An 18496-nucleotide genomic window follows, 5' to 3' on the forward strand; every position below is an offset into this window, starting at 1 on the left:
AGCATGTTTGTACCTTCCACCAATATTAAAATATAGAAATAAGTAACCATAGTTACACATGTACTTTCAAGCCAATTTATGTTACTTTTAGGGAGTTTACAAATTACTGAATATCTGTAACTTTTCTTCCTCTCCCATTGTATTTTTTCCTAGCTGGAAAAGAAGCAAACAACCCCTCCATTTCAGCCTCAGATCACAGATGATTATGGTCTGGACAACTTTGATACGCAGTTCACCAGTGAACCTGTGCAGCTAACCCCAGATGATGAGTAAGCTTTCTTTTTCCCTGAATACAGTCACACATTAAATTCATCTTAAGTTATAAAAGTTGTTTTCTCATAGTGATCTTGAAATATGTACTTAGCTTTAGTACATAGTCAATGTCTTCAAATATTCTACAACTTACCTTACTTTCTGTATATTAGAAAATTGCTCATAATCCCTAAGTTGGTCAGAACACCTCATTAATTTACTGTTGGGCACGTGCTTGCTCAGCATCAGCATTTAGTTCGAACCCAGGCAGTTTGGATCTTAGATTGTCCAAACTCTACTAAAGTAACTGTACACAGTTTGGGGTATTTACAGAAGTGCTAACAGTTCAAGTTGGAAGCTTGACTGATGTCTGGAAGGACGAGGAGAAGCTCTATGCAGTACGGGGCAAACATCAGAAGAAGCGTTCTTGTAGCTGTCGCTTGTGTGTGAAGCATTATTGCGTGGTGCTGTTTTGTCACAAGTACAGTGAGGCTATTTGCTGCTTGTCTGGCATTTGGTGCAGATCAAAAGTGAATCAGGAAATGCTGAGTTTTCCCAAAAACGTGAGACAAATAATATTGAAATTGCAGTGCAGCAAGAATTTTTTCAGGAGAGCTTTACTGTGAGACAGCAGGAAAGCTTTGCTTCTACTTCATACACTTGTTTTTTATTTTCAGTATTTTTAATTTCCTCTGCTTGCTTTTTCCTCATTAGGCTAGAAGCCCTGTGCTGTAGACTATACTGCATTTGTTTTCCAAACATCTGCAGCCTGCTGCCTTCTTCACATTGGAAGAAAACCAATTTGTTGTGTTCTAGAGTTGTAACTGGATTCTGCAGAGCTGGTTAATGAAGGTGTGCCCAGATCAATCTGTGGCTCTTTTTGGGTGCCTAATAAAGCCAATTCTGAAGTAGTTTTTGGAATTGGGCATTTAGTAATGGATTTACTATTCCTAATTTACCAGTTACTGCCTGAAGTGCTGCATGCAGTTGTGTGCCATCTGTGCAAGAGGCTGTTGCACGTAGTAACTATTAGCAGGCACATTCCAGCCTTGTATGCTTCTGTGTGCTTCCCTTCTTCTTTGCTGCTACACAACAAAGCTGAACTCTTCTGAAAGACAACGGCATTTCAGAGCCTCTTTGTATTAAAGTGCCTGCTGCAATCCTAGGTTGGCCCCGTGAATGGGATGAACCATGAGTATGAAATACATCTTCAGAGGTGTCCCAACCTTTTGTCCCATTTGTTGATCCTTCTGTATGTCTGTGACACAGCTTCCTGTAGGTATTCTGCTGTTACCTGAAGAAAACAGACACAGCAACACCACTACCTGCAACCAGTAAAATGACATTTGTTTTTTGTTTTTCAGAGATATAATAAAACGAATAGACCAGTCAGAATTTGAAGGATTTGAATATATTAATCCATTGTTGCTGTCAACGGAAGAAACAGTATGAGGGAAAGGCATCTTTGCTGTGGACGATGTGAATGACCTTAAATTTATACTTACCTACAGTATATGCATGCGAGGCTGGGAACTGTAAGATTCTGGATGGAGACCAATGATTTAAAAAAAAATTGCTGCTGAAAATCAAAGAAGAGAATAATGATTTTGGTGGGTGTCTTACCACCACTAAGTTATTCTTAAATTCTGGGCACTGACACAACTGGCTTCATTAATGAAGGAATTTACATTTTGTGCCTATTTCATGAAGGATTGAAACACTCATTGCATCTCTGGGAAAGGAGTTTCTGGACAAGTTTGAGAACTGCACGCTTTCTACAAACATTTGATGCAATGAGTTCCAGTTGAAGAATATTAGTGTAACATCCTGAAGAATAAAATATATTACGGTGGTGTTGAAGCTTATTTTTGATGCCTTTTTTCACAAGTGGTACCTGTCTAAACGTCTCAGATGTATTTAAAAGGAGTTGTGTTTTATTAGCAATCAAAACATAAGTTTGGGTACAAGATTTAAGTGCCTAAATGGATAAACTGCATTGAAGAGTTGTTACATATTTGGAGCGTTCTTAAACCTGGTAAGTTCTGCTTGTTAATATTCAAGTAATCATTTACATATAAACATGGTTCACAGCTGCAACCTAATGTTCACTTGTTTCTTTGTAGAATTTGACATGTGGAGTGACTCAGCAATATTAATTCCGAGTTAAATTGTATAGTATCAGTTTCCAAATCTGTTGTTTTAAATTCCAAATCTACCAAAATGTATCAATTGAAGAAAACTAAATTTGCACAGGAAGGATTTCTGGAAATATTGAAGCAGTGCCTACACCTACAGTGATATTGTGTACCAGATCTTTGGAAAGTGTTCTCATCAACAGCACGAATACTCAGAAACAGAGAGGAAGCATTAATAATAAAGCATAGCCTTAAAGTTTAAATAGTGACTCTAGAATAACCATAGCAGTCAGCTTTCCTGATAAAGCACACCTCCTGCTTATGATAAACTGTCTGCTTACGATTGCTCAGTGCATATTAATAAACTAATCATTCTACATAAAAGAATGGGATGTTTTGGTAAAAATGGTTTGCATCCAAGTAGTAACTTCTTTTTAATTGAAGAACAAAGCATAGCCAAGAACTTGAGTACACAACAGTAACTGTCAAACCCCTTCCTGTAGAAATGGGGTGGGCTGGGGGACAGGGAAGGTGGGGAAAGGTGTGTGTTCCATCCAGGTCAGTTACCAGCTTGGAAAAGCTCTGTCACTACGAATGGGAATTGGTGTGCATTGCTATCTGAAATGTCAGATGCTTGTGAGGACTCACCTGCCTCTAAAGCAACAACGTGAGGCACTATTTCTTTTTGCTGGGTTTTTGGTTTGCTATATGGTGTGGGTTGTAAATACAAAACAGGAAATATTGAGAAACCCTGTGCCATGTCATCTCGCCTAATTTGGTGTAAACTGCAGGACAAAATGCAACACTCTCACTTTCTTTGTATTAACATCTGGTTTTCTCAGGGTACAGCATTGCATTAGGTGCTGAACATGACATCTTTTGGATTCACATCCAAGTCATGAGGTGCTAGGATGAGACTGCCAAAACATTGTTTAAAACTTTCAATTAACCATTAACAGTCCACATTTTGTATCCCTTCATTAGCAACAATTATGCAGATGTGTGGTTTAGTTCTATTAATCCCATTCAGATCTAAGTTGTGGGTTTCTCTCAGTTGACTGTAGCTTTTTGTATTAAGCAAGATGTGTTTTAATCAGCACTAAATAATTTAACCAGTAAGAAGTACTTGCCTCAAATGCCTGGATTTTAGATACTTTATCTAGAAGACAAAATCTTTTAAATCTGTCATTTTCAGATTATTTTTTTCTTCTCCTTGTCAACTGCTTTGTTTACCCTGAAAACTTTTTGTTTCAGTTCCCCTGGTTAAACAGCTGATCAATAGCTACACTAGCGACTGCAGGCAGCTCATGAAAGGAAACGGGGCAGATGAAGCTGTCCTCTGATGTGCTGAGGCATAGAACTTGAAAGATTATAAATGTGATTTGTTGGTTTTTGTTTTTTAAACGTGTTCCTGGGTGGCCAGAACATTTTTGGGAGGGAGGGAAGGCAGAACAGAGACGTATCTGCTGAACAAACATTGTAAAGAACACTTGATTTATTTAAAAACTTACAGGCATTTACAATGTTGCTGTGTTGCCAAATAGTTTGCTGGATACAAGTTTGGTTGCTCATGTGCAAGTGTATGAATAATGTTCTGTTCATAATGAAGGGGAAATTTTTTATATAAAGTACTTGTTTTATAAATAAAAGAAAATGAAGGATGTAATGTGTGGTTTAAAAAAAATCCTAATATATTGCAAATGGATCTGGTTATGATATATAGTTGTCTTATTTGAAATAGTAAATGAAAATTCTAGCTAATATAATGATTGTAAAACAGTAAATATGTTCTTGTAGTTTTGTATAATTAATTAGTTGGGATCTTTGACCAGTTTTATTTGTGCAGAAGATGGTATACTAATCCATAACAGCTAAGATCATTTATATTCTTGCACATCTATTAAAGACTTTAATGAAAAAGTTAATTGTTATTATTTATCAGTAAACTGAGCTATGTCCAACTTGCACTTTTTAAAGCGACCTTATTGTAAATTAAAAAACCTGCAGAATTATGCCTGTACTTCAGTGCTGTAGTCTGTTTATTCAATGGACTTGGCTCACATCTGAACTGCTGGCTCTTGAGGTCCAGAAGAAAGGTTTGCTGAGACAGAAGTTCAGGTACTGGTTTGCTGTGCTCTTTCACGTTCCGCGAAGGCAGCTGCACGTGCTTGTCTCAGCTATTTTGGTTACATATGGGAGGACTTAAAACCATCCCAAACAACAGGCAGGTGGCACCTGACCTTCTCAGTTCCTGATAGATGATATTTCAGGAAGTTTGAGACAAGGACATGTTTCCTTGACACATCTTTCCTCCTCCTCAGAGAAAGGTTCATACTTGACTTTGTCCCTTTGCTCTTCATTATTCTGGGTTTACCACACGATATCATCTGTGCTTTCAGATAAGCATCTAGCAAGATGGCCATCGATATCCAATTGTGACAGCCTGCAAACAAAAAGAACTCGGTGAGATAGAGCCAAACAACTCCATTTATGCCACTCCTCCCCTCCTCTCAATTCCTGTAAAATCTCGTTGATGAAGCCATTCTTTTGTCTCATTCAGCCTTTCAGAGAAGGACAGTGTTTGGCAGACAGCCTGCGGTGTTCGAGGACCTGTTCAGAGCCGTATTAGCTTTCAGCAACTGCAAAAACCTAAATGCTAGTAAGTGGTGTTATTTCAAGAAAAAACATAACTCACATTGTACAGTAAATTGTAGAGTAGGTGCTAAATTGCTGGAAGGGAGATTTTTTAATAGAGGTAGTTAGTAATGGAGGGCTGAATTCTGCCATTAAAAAGCCAAGTAAAAATTTCGCCTACTTGATTTTCATAACATCACATAGAATGTAGCCAGAAGTATTGCTTTTTGTATAGATGGAAGACAGCACAGAGAAATAGGAGACTCACGTTTCATTGAAACGAATCAGACACATTGGGCAGCTGTCAAGAGTTGAAGATCCTTCACTCTGATGTCCAGAATTCTCCTTGCAGCTCTCATTTCCAGCCATGCTCCCCAGAGGAGGTTTCCTTTCTGCAGGCACACTTCTGGTCTCACCAAGTGAAGTACTGCTGTGATGCGTTTGTGCTTGAAGCTCTCTTTTCTCTTGTTTTCTGTTCTCCTTGCTGTTCTGCACAGTCCCTCCGCAATGCTGTTGAATGCTTGGAGCTTTTACAGCTCTTTGTGACAATGCCAGGTAGCATGTAGAAGTTTTATGCTGTGTGTCTTTAGATGGCTTGAGATCTGCATCTGCCTTGGAAAAACCTCTCGTGTCTTCCCAGGCCATGTTTTTTGGATCTGTATTAGTTTTACAGCGTCTTTGCTCAGATGCAGAAGGTAAACTTTTCAGTTCATCTTCTTGGTCCCATTCTTCATGTAAATGCTCCGTCTGTGTTTCTATTAGCTGAGGGGAGCTAAAACCTTCTGGTTTAAAATTTTGTTCCCTGTGAAAGGCTGGAAATGGTGTCCAGTGGAAGTCTTTCATTCCAACTTTGAAAACTTCTTGGTTTTGTAGACTCTCTTCCTCAGAGCTCTGTGACATACCCACAATGTCTTCAGAACAAATCCATACACTAAAAACAAAGCTGGACATACTAAAAAGACAGAAAGCTAGACTACATTGGAAGCAATGAGCATCTTATTGACATCTATCTCCAGCACTTGCAAAGCAATTAACAACTTCCTAGAAGTGTCTTAACATTTCTAAATAATTCCCACTGAACACAAATAGGATGTTCTTGTATGTCCCACAGAGAACACTCACCTGCTGTTGTTTAGGGGGAGAAAAAAGATCTGCTTTACAAGTGCAGTGTCTTGTATTTTAAGATTGTATTCAGTAATGGAGCAGTGTAATACCTGATACTGTGTAATTAGTCTATTACCATTTACGTTTTCCCATTCCCTTTCTTTAGGGACGTGCTGGTACTTATGCCTGCACAGAGAACCTCTTTGCAGGAATTGTCCTTCCGTTCCCTGCAATGTATGTAGAGTGAAGAGCTGCAAATCATCTATTTAAAAGTCATTTCAGAGCGTTGTCTCTGATACCCTCATTCAGACTGTCAGTACTGTAAGCATGGCACAAAGCAAAGACAAACAGGATACAATGCACTTCCTTTACCTTTCTGAAGAACTCTGGAAAGTGGGGCACTGTTTGCCAAATTGTGCATTGTAAATCTTGACTGATGCTCCTCAGTAGCAAGCTCCATGTTTTTTCACACTCATTTAAATCATTTTTTTCAAACCAGGAACTTCTGTCAGTTGATGCTCTGAAAAGCAAGGGAGTTCCAGTAGTGGGGGTGGGGAGAGAGGGAAAAAAAATACATAGCTATTATTCTGCCTCTTAATTCATCTAGCGTAGTGCTGAGGTTTCCTAAAACATTTATGTTCCTAGCTGTTGCTTTAGCAACAGATGTTCTAAAATCAAATGTCCGATAGCTGATGGTATATTAACCTATTTCAGCCCAACACAATGGCTAAGCATGCTGACCTCCTCTGTTCCTGGCTAAGCACAAGGTAGGGGTTTTATGATTGCAGACTGGCATGCCTCTTCCATTTGCACTGCACAGAATTCCCTTTTTACCTATTTTCTGTTGATCAAGTAGCACTGTGTGCTGAAGGTAGCATTATATTTGACAATTTTGGCATGTAAAACCACAGAGAGGCACTTAAAAGCTATTTGTCAGTGGGAATAAGTAAACCAATGCAGACTTCTCACAGTTTAAAAGAAGTGAGACTCCCTGTGGAGGAAAAAAAGTTCAGCTGTTTATTGTGCCACTTGTTTATCAAGGGAACCTTTGTCTAGCCTACAGCAAGCTTCTTCTAGAACAAGAAGAAATTATTTTGTCTGTAAGCTCATTTTGCAGTCTACCCTTGTTTTCCAAATCATCCACTAAAATAATTACATTCTGCTTATAACAAATGAGATATAGGCACTTATTTTTGTCTTCATTTCTGAGTGGTACAGTGAAGTGTAGCTGCTGTTTTCTTCTCAAAGACCAAACGTGGTACCTGCTGAGCACGGAATCATTGTGTGCATTGAGGAAGGCAACGCTTCCTGTGTGTGCTCGGCTGCTCCCACGTGGCAATCTGAAATTACTGATTAGCTTTCTAAACAACTCTATCTAATCCTTCCTAGGAAGGCATTAGAAAGGATTAACCATAAAGTAAGCATAATAAGGGTTTTATGCGCGCAGGGTTGTATCGAGCCAATTGGAAGAGGAAGGATTGTCAGTGGGAATTGTGCTCTGCTCTTCTCACTTCTGGCTGAAGCGTTTTCTGGGCTGGCAGCCCTGAGGCGATGCTGAATGATGAGGACGATTCTCAGGAACACCTGAGGAGGTTTTGGAAGGGCCACCTCTGACCGCAGGACCTCCTTTCCTCCATCCTCCCTTACCCGAGGGCTGGGAAAGAGAAACTCTTCCTGCTCTGAAGAAAGCCAGCTTCATTTTCACGCATCAGCTTTCCTCACCAGTCCCGCGGTGGCAAAGGCAGAAGGCGCAGGGCCCGGCGCCCCGTAAGTGCGGTGCATTTCAAGTTTTAATAAGACCTCGTGTGCTTTATGAAGGGACCTCAAACACAACCGCACAACGTGCTGGAGACGCAACGGCGCCCGAGGCGCTGCCCGCGGCCGCGTGAGGCGGTGTTGCCGCTTCCGCCCTCCGTGAAGGCGAGAAACGCCTCCCCACGCCAGGCCCCTTTTGCGGAGCCCTTCCCCGCCCTGCCCGCACTCACTGGCGCTCCCGGCCGCAGGCTGTCGGCGCCTTCCTGGCCTTGAGGCGCAGCTTGGCAGCTCCTTCCTCAGCCATGGCAGCGGCACGCGCGGAGACGATTGAGGAGGCGGCGCTGCGCGCGCTCGGCCGTTGGGCGGAAAAGGCGCCGCCTCAGCGCGGCCGTTGGGCGACTCCGCCCTTAGAGCTGCGCCGACTGAACGGTGAGGGAGGCGGGCTGAGCGGGGAGGCGTCGCCCCGCCGCGTGATGGGCTCTGCTCGGCCCGTAGCGAGTTAACAGCTCGGGTTGGAAAGCTATCTCCTCAGTAATAAGTTGTGTTTTTGAAGCGTTCTGGTCAACGCGGGGGTTGGAGCGGCCGCCTCCCGCTCTGCGCAGCTGTGAGGGAACGGCTCACAGCAAAACCCTGCGTGGGTCTTTGTGCCCTCAACAAAGTGCTGCGTGCTGCCGTGCGGGGCTGCAGCCAACAGCTGCAAACTTAAGTATTAAAGTAGATTAAGAGTACATCTCAGATCTGATTCCTTCTCCAGAAAAAGCGATGCTGATCAGTTCTTCTGGCAGGACGGTTTTGAGTGTTTTTCTCATCTGCTGCAGCACCCCAGAAGTAACTGTGATGCTTTTTGCTTCTGCCGCCATTTAGAAGCTGCTTCCCTGAGAGAGGAGATGAGGTTCCACCCTGGTTTTCCTTTCCACCCTGGCAGGGCAGGCACTATCAGCATCCCAGGCAGAACCAGGTGAGAAGTGGTTTTAAGAAATGGTTTGAAGTTGATAGAAATGGTTTAAAGTTGAGGGAGGGAAGATTTAGGTTGGATATCAGGGGAAGTTCTTTGCTATGAGAGTGGTGAGGTGCTGGAACAGCTGCCCAGAGAGGCTGTGGATGCCCCGTCCATCCCTGGAGGTCTTCAAGGCCGGGTTAGATGGGGCCCTGGGCAGCCTGGGCTGGTGTGAAATGTGGAGGTTGGTGGCCCTGTGTGTGGCAGGGGGCTGGAGATTCATCATCCTTGAAGTCCCTTCCAACCCCGGCCATTCTGTGATTCTGTTTGGAGTGGTGAATGTGGAGCTTTAGGGCTGCAGGAAGGACCGCAGTGATGGCAGCAGACAGCAAAGAACAGCAGGAGGAAATAAAGAGTAGGTGGAAAGAGGGGCTCAGCCGCGTGAGTGGCTGGAAATGCCATGACAAGGGCGATGAGGTCTGATTTTATTTGCTGGCCTTCATTAAGGCTGTGAATGATGTTACACTACTAATAACCACCGCTTGGCGGCAGCAAACAGCGCAGAAATCCTGCTTAAAGAAAATCCGGGGGGCAGTGAGAGCTTTTTGACCGAGCTCACGTCTGCAGGCGCCTGTGCGTATTCCTGGGTGCATCTACAGGAATGTTTGCTCACACCGCAGTTCCTTCCTTTGTTCCTGTGATGTCTGTCAGTGTTTTACCCATCTTGTGACCCTTTGCAATGTAGCTGGGCAATCCTCTCCTCCTAAAGCATGCGTTGCACTCGCAGGTTGGTGCTGTTAGGTATGGTCATCAGAAGTGTTGGCTGTTTTTCCTGCTGCAGGTGTTGCTGTGTGGTATTATGACTCGTGCATTAGAACGTTTGCAACAGCTTTGTTACGGGTGAGCTTAAAAATTAATTAGTGTGCGGCAAGGATGACAAGTGACAGAATATAATGAAAGGAATAGTGTATTTTTCACTATTACTGGTATTAAAACACAAATTACTGGTGTAGCTGATGATTTTTAATTTGTATCTTTCCGGAATTAAAAATGGACTTGCCGTAGCATAAAGGTGAAGAGTGAAATGGGACCTGCTCCTGGTTCTGCCATGCTGGGTGAGATCATGCTGTAGTTTCCTCAACTGGCATGGAAATCCCATTACTTCTCTCTTGACTTTGAGTCTTCCTTAATTCAATAACTGCAGTTGTTTTGTGATCTTACACAAAAGTTCTCATGGAAATGCAAAGACAAGTCTTTATCAGCAGCAGCCTTAACTGGAGTTGAGCCAATGGTCGAAGGATTTGAGCTTTTGGAAGCTAGAATGCTTCTACAGATTATCTTTAGGGATTTCCTTGTAAATGGAGTGCCAGCATGTGCAGTTATCTACTCCCTGTAGAGGCTCATCGAGCTGCACATGCTTAATCTTTACTTACATGTTTCCCGATTCTTGCTGTAAATTGGGCCTCAGTTTTAACTTTTGCTCTCAGGAAGAAGGGGCTATTATAACAAATTCTAATCCTTTTGCAATTCCACAATCATTTAAGCCTGCCAAACAAACCAAGCGATCTTTTCTTGGGCTGAGGGAAAGAGGAGAGTGTAAAACGCAGGTGGCAGCATTTGCTGGGGAAGAACTGGTACATTATCAACTAATCCGCCTTCTGCTATTTCTGATTTCCTACCCAACAGCTGCAACATTGAATGAGAGCTTCTGCATTTGGGAAGAATTAGAAAGCCTGGTAATGCAGGGTCTCTATTACAGATACAACAGCTCACAGACAGGGAGGAGATTTTTGCTGCCGGTGTAGAATTTGGAGTGTCAGGCGTTTGATAGCCTGGACAAATTGTAATTTTCAGCTATTGTTGTGGAGTATTCGATGAAGAAGTGGCACCGTGGTCTCTGCAAGGTTTCTCTCAGGGAATCATATAATTGTATGCATGAGCTACTATCTTGTTAACAAACCACTTTGAGGCTAAAGCCCACACAGTTGTTAAAACTTTTATTTATTTTTTATGGCAACTGATGCTGTCAGATAGTTTTGGTCCTTTTAGATATCTTTGGTTCTGTAGCAATAGCTCCAGGATCAGAGGATAACGTTAAGAATAAACAGTGCTTTGCTAGAAAATTGAAATGTTATTGTGTTGTGATTACTTGTTCTAACTCACACTTGGTTAAGGAGTAGGTGTTGATAAATTTTGTTCTTGTCAAACATGCTGTGACTTCACTCTAGAATGAGCATGTCCATTCTGCTAAATGCTGTAAAGAAAATGTCCCTAAAGATAGCACAGGGAGCTGAAGTACATGTAGTAAAACATCAGTGAGAGCTCCTGCAGTGATGGGACTCCAGCATTCTGTCCTCTGCAGCCCAGCAGCAGCAAATGCGGCGCTGGGAAGAGAAACTCAGCCTTATGGGCTCACACAGTACTGACAGCTGTCTGCAGAGAGATGGGAAATTCTGACTACTTTCATTGATGGGACGTATTACAATTGAAGCCACAAAATTAAGAAAGCTGTGAAAGATTTCCTTTAGCACAGGCAGGAGAATAATGATGACGTGCAGTTTCATTCTGAGAAGTGTGAGCCCATTGCCATTTCTTGAGAAAATCAGCTGAATGGAGACAGTTATGTAAGCTCTCCCTAATTTTAGTGCTAGGTGACGTAGCCTTCAATGAAAAGTCACTGGCTTTGGAACCTGCTTCCTCCAGTACCGCACCGGAACTTGAATTTGTTGATGTGCACAGATGAGTGAGCAGCTCATCTTTTCCATTCAGCCTTCCCATTCAAAGAGTAGGAACAGGTTCAGGACTTGTGTGGCTGTACGTACAAAATCCAGCCATGTGACATTTATGTGCCGAGACAGGAAGACCTAAAAAAGAGGGCTGGGGAGAGTGGCATGGCATTTGTGGGTACCAGGTTGCCAAGGAGGCATATTGTATTGAAACAGTTGCCTGGGAAACATTTAAAAATACGTTGAGTGGAAAAACATATGTGATGTGCCCACAAGTGTTCTGTGTGAATGAAATGCCATAGCTGATGATGGCACCAAAAGGCTGTTACTATTACATGAAAAGGTGCTGCGAGTGATGTTTTCTTTTCCTGTTTGTTTGTTTGCTGTTCTCCCTGTGCCCTACTTGAGGGAGGTGTGCTGGAGGAGGATTGCTTTGCTCCTGGCCGATGGACTGAAGTAAACATAGAGAAAAAGGTGCATACAGTCATCATTGTCATCAGCAACTGGAGATGGTAAGAGTCATTTAGCTTCATTTAGACAACCTAAACCAAATTGGCAAGGAGCCTGCACAATGACCTCAAGGTACAAGTAACAGCAGTATTGAAACTACTGCAGTTAAGTAAAAATAAGTGGCTCTCTGAACATACCACTTTAATTTGTGCTAAGATCGTAATTTGGGCTCGGTTTGCTCAAGGTTCTGAGTAGATCCAATGGAAAACTGTGGATCAGATGAAGTCTTCTGTGTTTCAGTCACGTCCTGGTATCACTCATCATTTTTCTGGCCCACTGTGCGTTTGGTTAAATCAAGTCCTGATGTTTCTAGGCCCTGGGGTTAGTGTGAGAGAGGCGGGGAGAATCTGCCTTTCATCTTCCTCTACAATTTTGCAATGTGACTGAAAACTGTTGGAGAGAATGTTTCAGATCTCAAACAAAGATTAGGTTTGATGGCATGGAGCCCTGGGTTCTGTGGCCCAGCCTAGGATTCTGCTGAGGGAGTTGTATAATCTGCCCACATTTTAAAGGATTTTGGCTCTGAAATTAGGATCAAAAATGTCTTGAGGTTTTCACATTTCTCTGTTCTTTGTTTTGTTTTGTTTTGTTTTTTAACGTGTGTCTCATAATATTGTGGCCTATAGCCATTTGAATTTGTCCTGTTTTCTGTGCATCCTTTGAAATCAATGTACTTAAGGGCTCCACCAAAAAAAAATAAAATAAAATAAAATAAAAAAAAAATCCATAAGTAATAGCTGCAGTAATTACAGCAGATCACATGTCTTTTTTATGGGCATGAAACCACAAAGCAGTGGGGCAAAAATGCCAGTACCAGTTAATGTGGCATGTTGGTACTAGAACAGCGTATTAAATCAACTTTAAATAGAATATAATTGAACAGAAAAGCATTTCTTGGTAAAAATAAACGTGGAAAATAGGTTTGTGTAATTTGGTGATTATTAAGGATAGCTGGTTTAGAAATCCTATTAAATCTGAAGGTATAGTCAAAGCCATTAAGGCAACTATGGATCTTCTCACTGAGAGCATTGTGGTTGTGCTCCAGTGGTGCAGTGCAGTGCTGTGCTGTGCTGCATTACAGAAAATCCTTGCAAATACTCAGGATGTTCCTTCCTAAATTCCTTCCTTTTTGATACTTACTCTTCTGTCCTTCATTAGTGCTTGACTTGATAGAAGTGCAAACTGGGACTAATTTGGAAGACCTGATGGTAACATACAGTAGAGCTATGGTTTCTCTTCTCCAGATGTCATATTGGACTCAGGCTAACCTGAGCTTGGTTTATTTACATAGTTTCAGTTCATTGGGCATAAAACAATCTTGTGACATTGTCAATATGAAAGGTCATTCTGCTCAGATTATATCTTGTTGTAACAGAACTGTGGCACCTTGTCAAAGATGTTAAAGTAGATGTTTGCTCCTCCCAGCATCTGTAAATCAAAACCATTTAGACTACTTTAAATAAAAAAACACCAAATGACAATGACACCCCCCCCCCCCCCCCCACAAAACACCAACAAATAAAGCAGCAAAAAAAATGACGTAGACACGTCACCTCCAAGCAGTATTGCTGTGTAACTGGAGCTTCACACTGCTGCTCCCTTCATGAGTGAGTTAAGAATTAGTCTGGTTTTGGACTGTACCTGTACCTGTTCATGAAGCAGGCACAAGACTAACACTCCTTTATAGCAGTGTTTTACTTCCAGATGTTTTTGTCACCATATCTTTCATCAGCAGCTTTAAATTCACTAGAAAAAAATTACTACTAATAAGGAAAAGTCTTCTCCTAACATCTTGTCTTCCAGAGTACTGATAAACATTAGTGCAAACATGCAGTATCCTTTGCCCCAAAGACGTGCTCTGGCTTTAGTGCCACGCTTCTAATGACATTCACCTAGTTTACCATATGCATTCTTTTATCTTAACTGTTCTCTCTGCATGTTAGGAGATTTATTTCTACCCATAATGTATTTCATGTGTGTTAGTTGTAAATATTGTGCTCGCAAATCATCCTGGGCCATCCAGCCCCAAGGATGGAGACAGCTTACAATAGATCTGTCTGCTTCACATTGGGAGACTCTACTAGTTTGCTGTTTTTTCCATCTCCTGGCTCTGGTACTGGCATGTTGCCAGTCTCCTGTCTCACATTAACAAGAATATTATATGTATGAATTTAAAGTGTTTTTCCTTCAGGACTAGAAGAATGTAATGGAGCACACATCTGGCAGCGTGACATCCTTCCGATGGGGTGCAATGTGCCCTCCGAGCACAGAATCATCACTGTGGATTCCTGCTCCAGTCCTGTGGGCACGAGCTGTACTGTGTGCACTCAGGTAGGTCATAGAGCAGGTTGGGGATGCTTTGTGTCAGGGGTTGCATGCACATGTCCACAGCGTGTAATGAAAAACTGGTCAGACTCCCCTCCCTTCAGCAAGACTTCTAAATTAACTACTGCAGAACAGAAGAGTTGAGCATAATCCCAGGACTCCACCTTTTCATTTCACTTCTAGAACCACCTCCATCTGTGTTCACACCTACCGACCCTGCTTTTTTCGTATGTGGGATGGAAACTACTTGCCTCATTAAGTGTTTATGGAAGATTTATTTGTTCATAAAGCATATGCCTGAGGACAGATCAATACTACAGAAGTATCAAATTGCCCCAGAACTCCATAGGATTGTTACTACTCATCATCAATTAGTTTCATCTGGACTCTTCTCCCTTTGTCCTCTTGTGGGAAAGCTCATCCACTTGGCAGGAACTACAGATAGTTTCTGCTCCTGCTGAATTATTACCTTTTTGCCAATTCTAAGAAGCTAGTACTCTTAAAATTCCTATGTTTGCATAAAACAAGTCTGCATTAAATTGAGTTGTCTGAAGCAACCAATATTCAATAAGCTTCTGCTGTTTTAATTGTTTTGTTTGTAGAAGTCTGAAATGGGCTGAGCTGCAGGTCTAAACTAAACAGAATCTGTTATACCAAAAAAAACAAACCTCTGAAGAAGTGTATTTCTTTATAGTAGTGCAGCTGAAAACAAACTTACTGTAATTAATGCATACTATACTTATGCCTATAGTTCCTATTTTATTTATGCATATTTAAATGTAAAGACCCTTAATGTCTATCTCACAATACATTCCGAGACAATAACTCTGCATAAACAAAGTTTCCCAGAGCAGTCTGTGACCCAGAGCACATGATGTGTTTCAGGAGAGCCAGAAAGGAGCACGGTGTCATCACCTGAGGGGAAACAAAAATCAGAAACGAGGAGGGGAAATTTTGGTGCTTATTTTTAGACTCTGTGGGTGAGTATTATTTTCAGCTCCCTTTATATTAATTTCTGCAGAACATGGTAGTAACGTGTGAATGTGTGTGAAAGGATCTTGGTAGAGTATCACAATTTCTAGCTCAGTCTGAAGTGATCACTCACTAACAGTCCCTGAAAAATCAGTGCACTCATTCGTACCAGGATAAGGTAACAGTACAGATTATGTAGGTGTGTCTGAGAAACATTACACGTGTTTATTCTGAATGAGTTCAGAAAAATCTGTCAGCAAAATAGGGCCAGTCCTCCACGTAGCGGAACGCAGACTGCTACTGGAGGCAATGCCAGCAGCTCAAAGCTGGCTTGCATTATTTGAGTGCGGAGCTGTTTTTACACTTGTGACGGCATAACCTTCAGCATCTTCTCTATTTAGGACAAGCCAACATGCTTGTAAGTTTTGTAGAAGAAAAAGCTGCCTGTTAATCAGCACTTTATTGTCTCAGTATGCTTAAAATAAGCGTTTTGTCACATTCAAGAAGCAGCATCTTCATTGGTTTGGATTCTGGCACCACGCTCAATGTTGTCAAGTGCTGTCAGTCGTCTTCTTTCTGTAACTTATTTACTGGGGGAGAGAGATTGAGATTGAAATTGAAACCTTCTGGTAACAATTGTCGTAAGATACATATTGGGTGTGCTGTAGAAGTATCTCCAGTGCTACAAAGAACAACAGAATTGAGGAGTAACAGCCTCACCTTGTGCCCTAGAGAGGTCCTGCTTAGAGCCTTTGACTACTGTATAGGACAGGGAACAAAAGCTAAAATTCCCCTATTTCACAGTGAATGCAGTGAGCGGAAGGAAAGCAGATACCATCTTATCAAAGGATCTTCTGATTTCCTTTATAAACAGCTAAGAAGAAGCTTTACCACTTCCCTCACTCAGTATTAAGCAAAGGACTTTTGGAAGGACAACAGATGATATGTCTACCAGAATCCTCTTTGAATGTGTCTTTAGTTTAAGTGGCAATAAAAACAAATAGTGATTTAAAGCCAGATGCTTCTAATTAGTCTACAGTGTTGTATTTTAATCTGACGTGGGCAAAGAAGAGTTTGGTCTTTGATTCAGGAAACCTGCTTTTGCCACTGACCCTGAAGCTGTCCTTGTGGCTGACTTCATGTGAGTTGTTGCACCTCTGTGCCACTCTCACACTTCTCAAACTCATCAGCATCACCTTACACAATAAAGGTAAATTACTTGACAAGATATCGCTGCAATTAAATTCAATAATTGACATAAATTTAGAGTCAGATCATTCTGAGTAAGGACCAAGTGCAGTGGACAGGTTAAAGCTATTCTGGTAGCTTATACTATAAATTGTTTTATTGTGCAGCAGCAATTTCAGAAAGTTCTTAGGGCAAAAAATGGACGATTAGTCTTGTTTTGAATATTGCAACTGAGATGAAAATATAGAAATTAGCAATTATTTTCATTATAAAATGTCAGAATGCTATAATGATCCCTAAGAGGAGATACTGCAAGAAATAGACTGGATTAAATTCTTGCAAACGTTCATGGAGTAAAAATACCATTAAAACATTCTAAGAGCCATGTGACCACTGATCAGAAAGTGTAAAAGCAATGCTCTGGAAATGGATGTTTTCCCTAGAAAACTTCCCAGTAAGAACATGGGAGGCTGCACTATTTCTTGTGGTAAAAAATACAAGTTACATTCCAACTTTAAAGGGACAGTGCTACCATAGAACTTGCACACTCAGAACATTCTGTGGCTCCATAAGATTATGAAAGAAAATAAGTTTAGGACTTGATCTCTGTTTTTTTCAAGTGTGCACTTAGCACTCCTTTAGTGTGTTTTTCCATGTGGATGATAAAAAATAGATGGAGGAGTTTCACAATTGCTTCCATTTGATTTCTTTCTTGTGATTTGTAAGCACTTGTGGAATTGCTGCTATTGGAAAAAAAGTAATGAAATCACTCTCGGGAATGGAGTGCACAACATATTATGTTGACATTTTGATATGTATGTCAAGTAATCTTTTTCTTGTCCAAGCTTTTGTAAGCTCGCTTTTGGTGAGGACTGTTGTGCTCAGTGCCTAGCAAATGAAATGAGAAACTTTAATTGCTATTTTGAATCGAGTGTGTGCTAGTAGCAATGTAATGGTTGTTTTCTATAGGGTTATTTTTAACTGACCCATAAATAAACACTTACATGGTCTCAGATGTGTTCTGCCTCAATAATGAATGCAATTGGTCCTAATTGTTTTCCTCGGTAGCTCAGTTTCTCTCTCATAGCTCTCAGAGAGAGCTTAGCCTACTGAGTTTGAATATTGCTTATTCCTTTGCTTTTCTTGGTGGTTCTTGGAAGTTTGCTGAAGCACTGAAACACACTGTTAAAACACTGTAGAAGTGAAGTCCTCCTTGTGCTGCCAGAACCAGACCTGCTGTGTGGCCAAAGGATTTGTCATGTCTGACATCCCATCCTTCATTGGTAATAAATGCGCAGACAAAGGGAGTGAGGAAATGGATGGTTCTTGCTGCAGTTCCCTTCCTATGTGGATCACAGCCTTGAGCTCATCAAATATCCTATGTATAAAGATATGATTCTTTTCTCTTACCGAGATAAATATATATATTTATGCTTCATCTATGTATTTCTCTCAAAAAGAGAAAAGAATCGTATATTTACCTATAAATATACAAGAAAGTGCGTGCTGTAGGACATGCAGCAGAGAGCTTGCAAGGATTCAGAAAAGGCTGAAATATTTCTGGCTAGCAAGAGTACCCAGATTTGCCACAGTAACACTGAGAAGCACCAAGAGAACTCTTGGTGGTGGAGGAGGAACTTGGGTTTGGACTGGTGCCTTCTGAAGTGTCTTGAGCTCCTGTATGAGGCAGCCAGCCATGGCCGATGTCAGACACAGGGCAGTGGGCACTGCATGGGGCACATGGCAGCAACTGCTGTGCTGAAAAACATCAGCAGAAACGTTTGATGACATGTAGGCCTCTTCCCAAGATTACTGTGGAACGGAGGAGTGAGTTTTTGAGTGAGGAAGAGAATTGGAAATAAGGCCTGGTTTAAGACATGTAAGAATGCTTGTTCCTGTGGGATTTTTGAGTGTTATGCTACCCCATAAATGAACTTTAACCCATACTGGCTCTCTCC

The 18496-nt window shown here is 41.5% G+C and overlaps 2 protein-coding genes and 1 long non-coding RNA gene across 5 annotated transcripts in view; 2 read left to right on the forward strand and 1 right to left on the reverse strand.

Moving 5' to 3' along the window:
• PRKCZ (protein kinase C zeta) overlaps nucleotides 1-4307 on the forward strand; it is a 42235-nt gene extending 37928 nt beyond the window's left edge. Inside the window, exons 18-20 of one of the 2 annotated variants that reach the window (XR_006170968.1) lie at nucleotides 154-269; nucleotides 1617-2287; nucleotides 2376-4307. Coding sequence is in view for 1 of the 2 variants with exons in the window: in XM_042831476.1 (XP_042687410.1) it covers nucleotides 154-269; nucleotides 1617-1704 (204 nt within the window). In the remaining variant the exon portion in view is untranslated. Of the gene's footprint in view, nucleotides 1-153; nucleotides 270-1616 lie in introns of both variants that reach the window. The other variant, XM_042831476.1, reaches the window with a different exon arrangement.
• Nucleotides 3861-8194, reverse strand: FAAP20 (FA core complex associated protein 20). 2 transcript variants are annotated; one of them, XM_042831477.1, is made up of 4 exons: nucleotides 8111-8194; nucleotides 6498-6645; nucleotides 5290-5912; nucleotides 3861-4830 (listed from the first exon to the last, which is right to left on the reverse strand). In XM_042831477.1, exons 1-4 carry the CDS (start codon nucleotides 8182-8184, stop codon nucleotides 4758-4760), a joined length of 918 nt encoding a protein of 305 aa, XP_042687411.1. In that variant the 5' UTR covers nucleotides 8185-8194; the 3' UTR covers nucleotides 3861-4757. The 2 variants fall into 2 exon arrangements, with proteins under 2 accessions (XP_042687411.1, XP_042687412.1); XM_042831478.1 differs by lacking the exon at nucleotides 8111-8194 and adding an exon at nucleotides 7773-7949.
• Nucleotides 8195-11976: 3782 nt separating this feature from the next.
• Nucleotides 11977-15346, forward strand: LOC122167304. Its single transcript, XR_006171005.1, has 3 exons — nucleotides 11977-12055; nucleotides 14245-14384; nucleotides 15264-15346. It is a non-coding gene; the product is annotated as an uncharacterized LOC122167304 (long non-coding RNA).
• The last annotated feature ends 3150 nt before the right edge of the window (nucleotides 15347-18496 follow it).

Source organism: Centrocercus urophasianus, unplaced genomic scaffold, assembly GCF_019232065.1.
Source record: "Centrocercus urophasianus isolate 14NV4802_14NV808 unplaced genomic scaffold, USGS_Curo_1.0 seq_36, whole genome shotgun sequence".
Classification (NCBI taxonomy): Eukaryota; Metazoa; Chordata; class Aves; order Galliformes; family Phasianidae; genus Centrocercus; species Centrocercus urophasianus.

Excerpts from the sequence above, each read along its gene's own strand:
- FAAP20 (XM_042831477.1), bottom strand. The coding sequence starts at position 8,184 with ATGGCTGAGGAAGGAGCTGCCAAGCTGCGCCTCAAGGCCAGGAAGGCG. Across the intron at positions 6,646-8,110 it reads GCCTGCGGCCGGGAGCGCCA|AGCATCAACTGACAGAAGTT; the intron begins GTGAGTGCGGGC and ends CTTGCTTTTCAG. Across the intron at positions 4,831-5,289 it reads CTGATTCGTTTCAATGAAAC|GCTGTCACAATTGGATATCG; the intron begins GTGAGTCTCCTA and ends TTTTGTTTGCAG.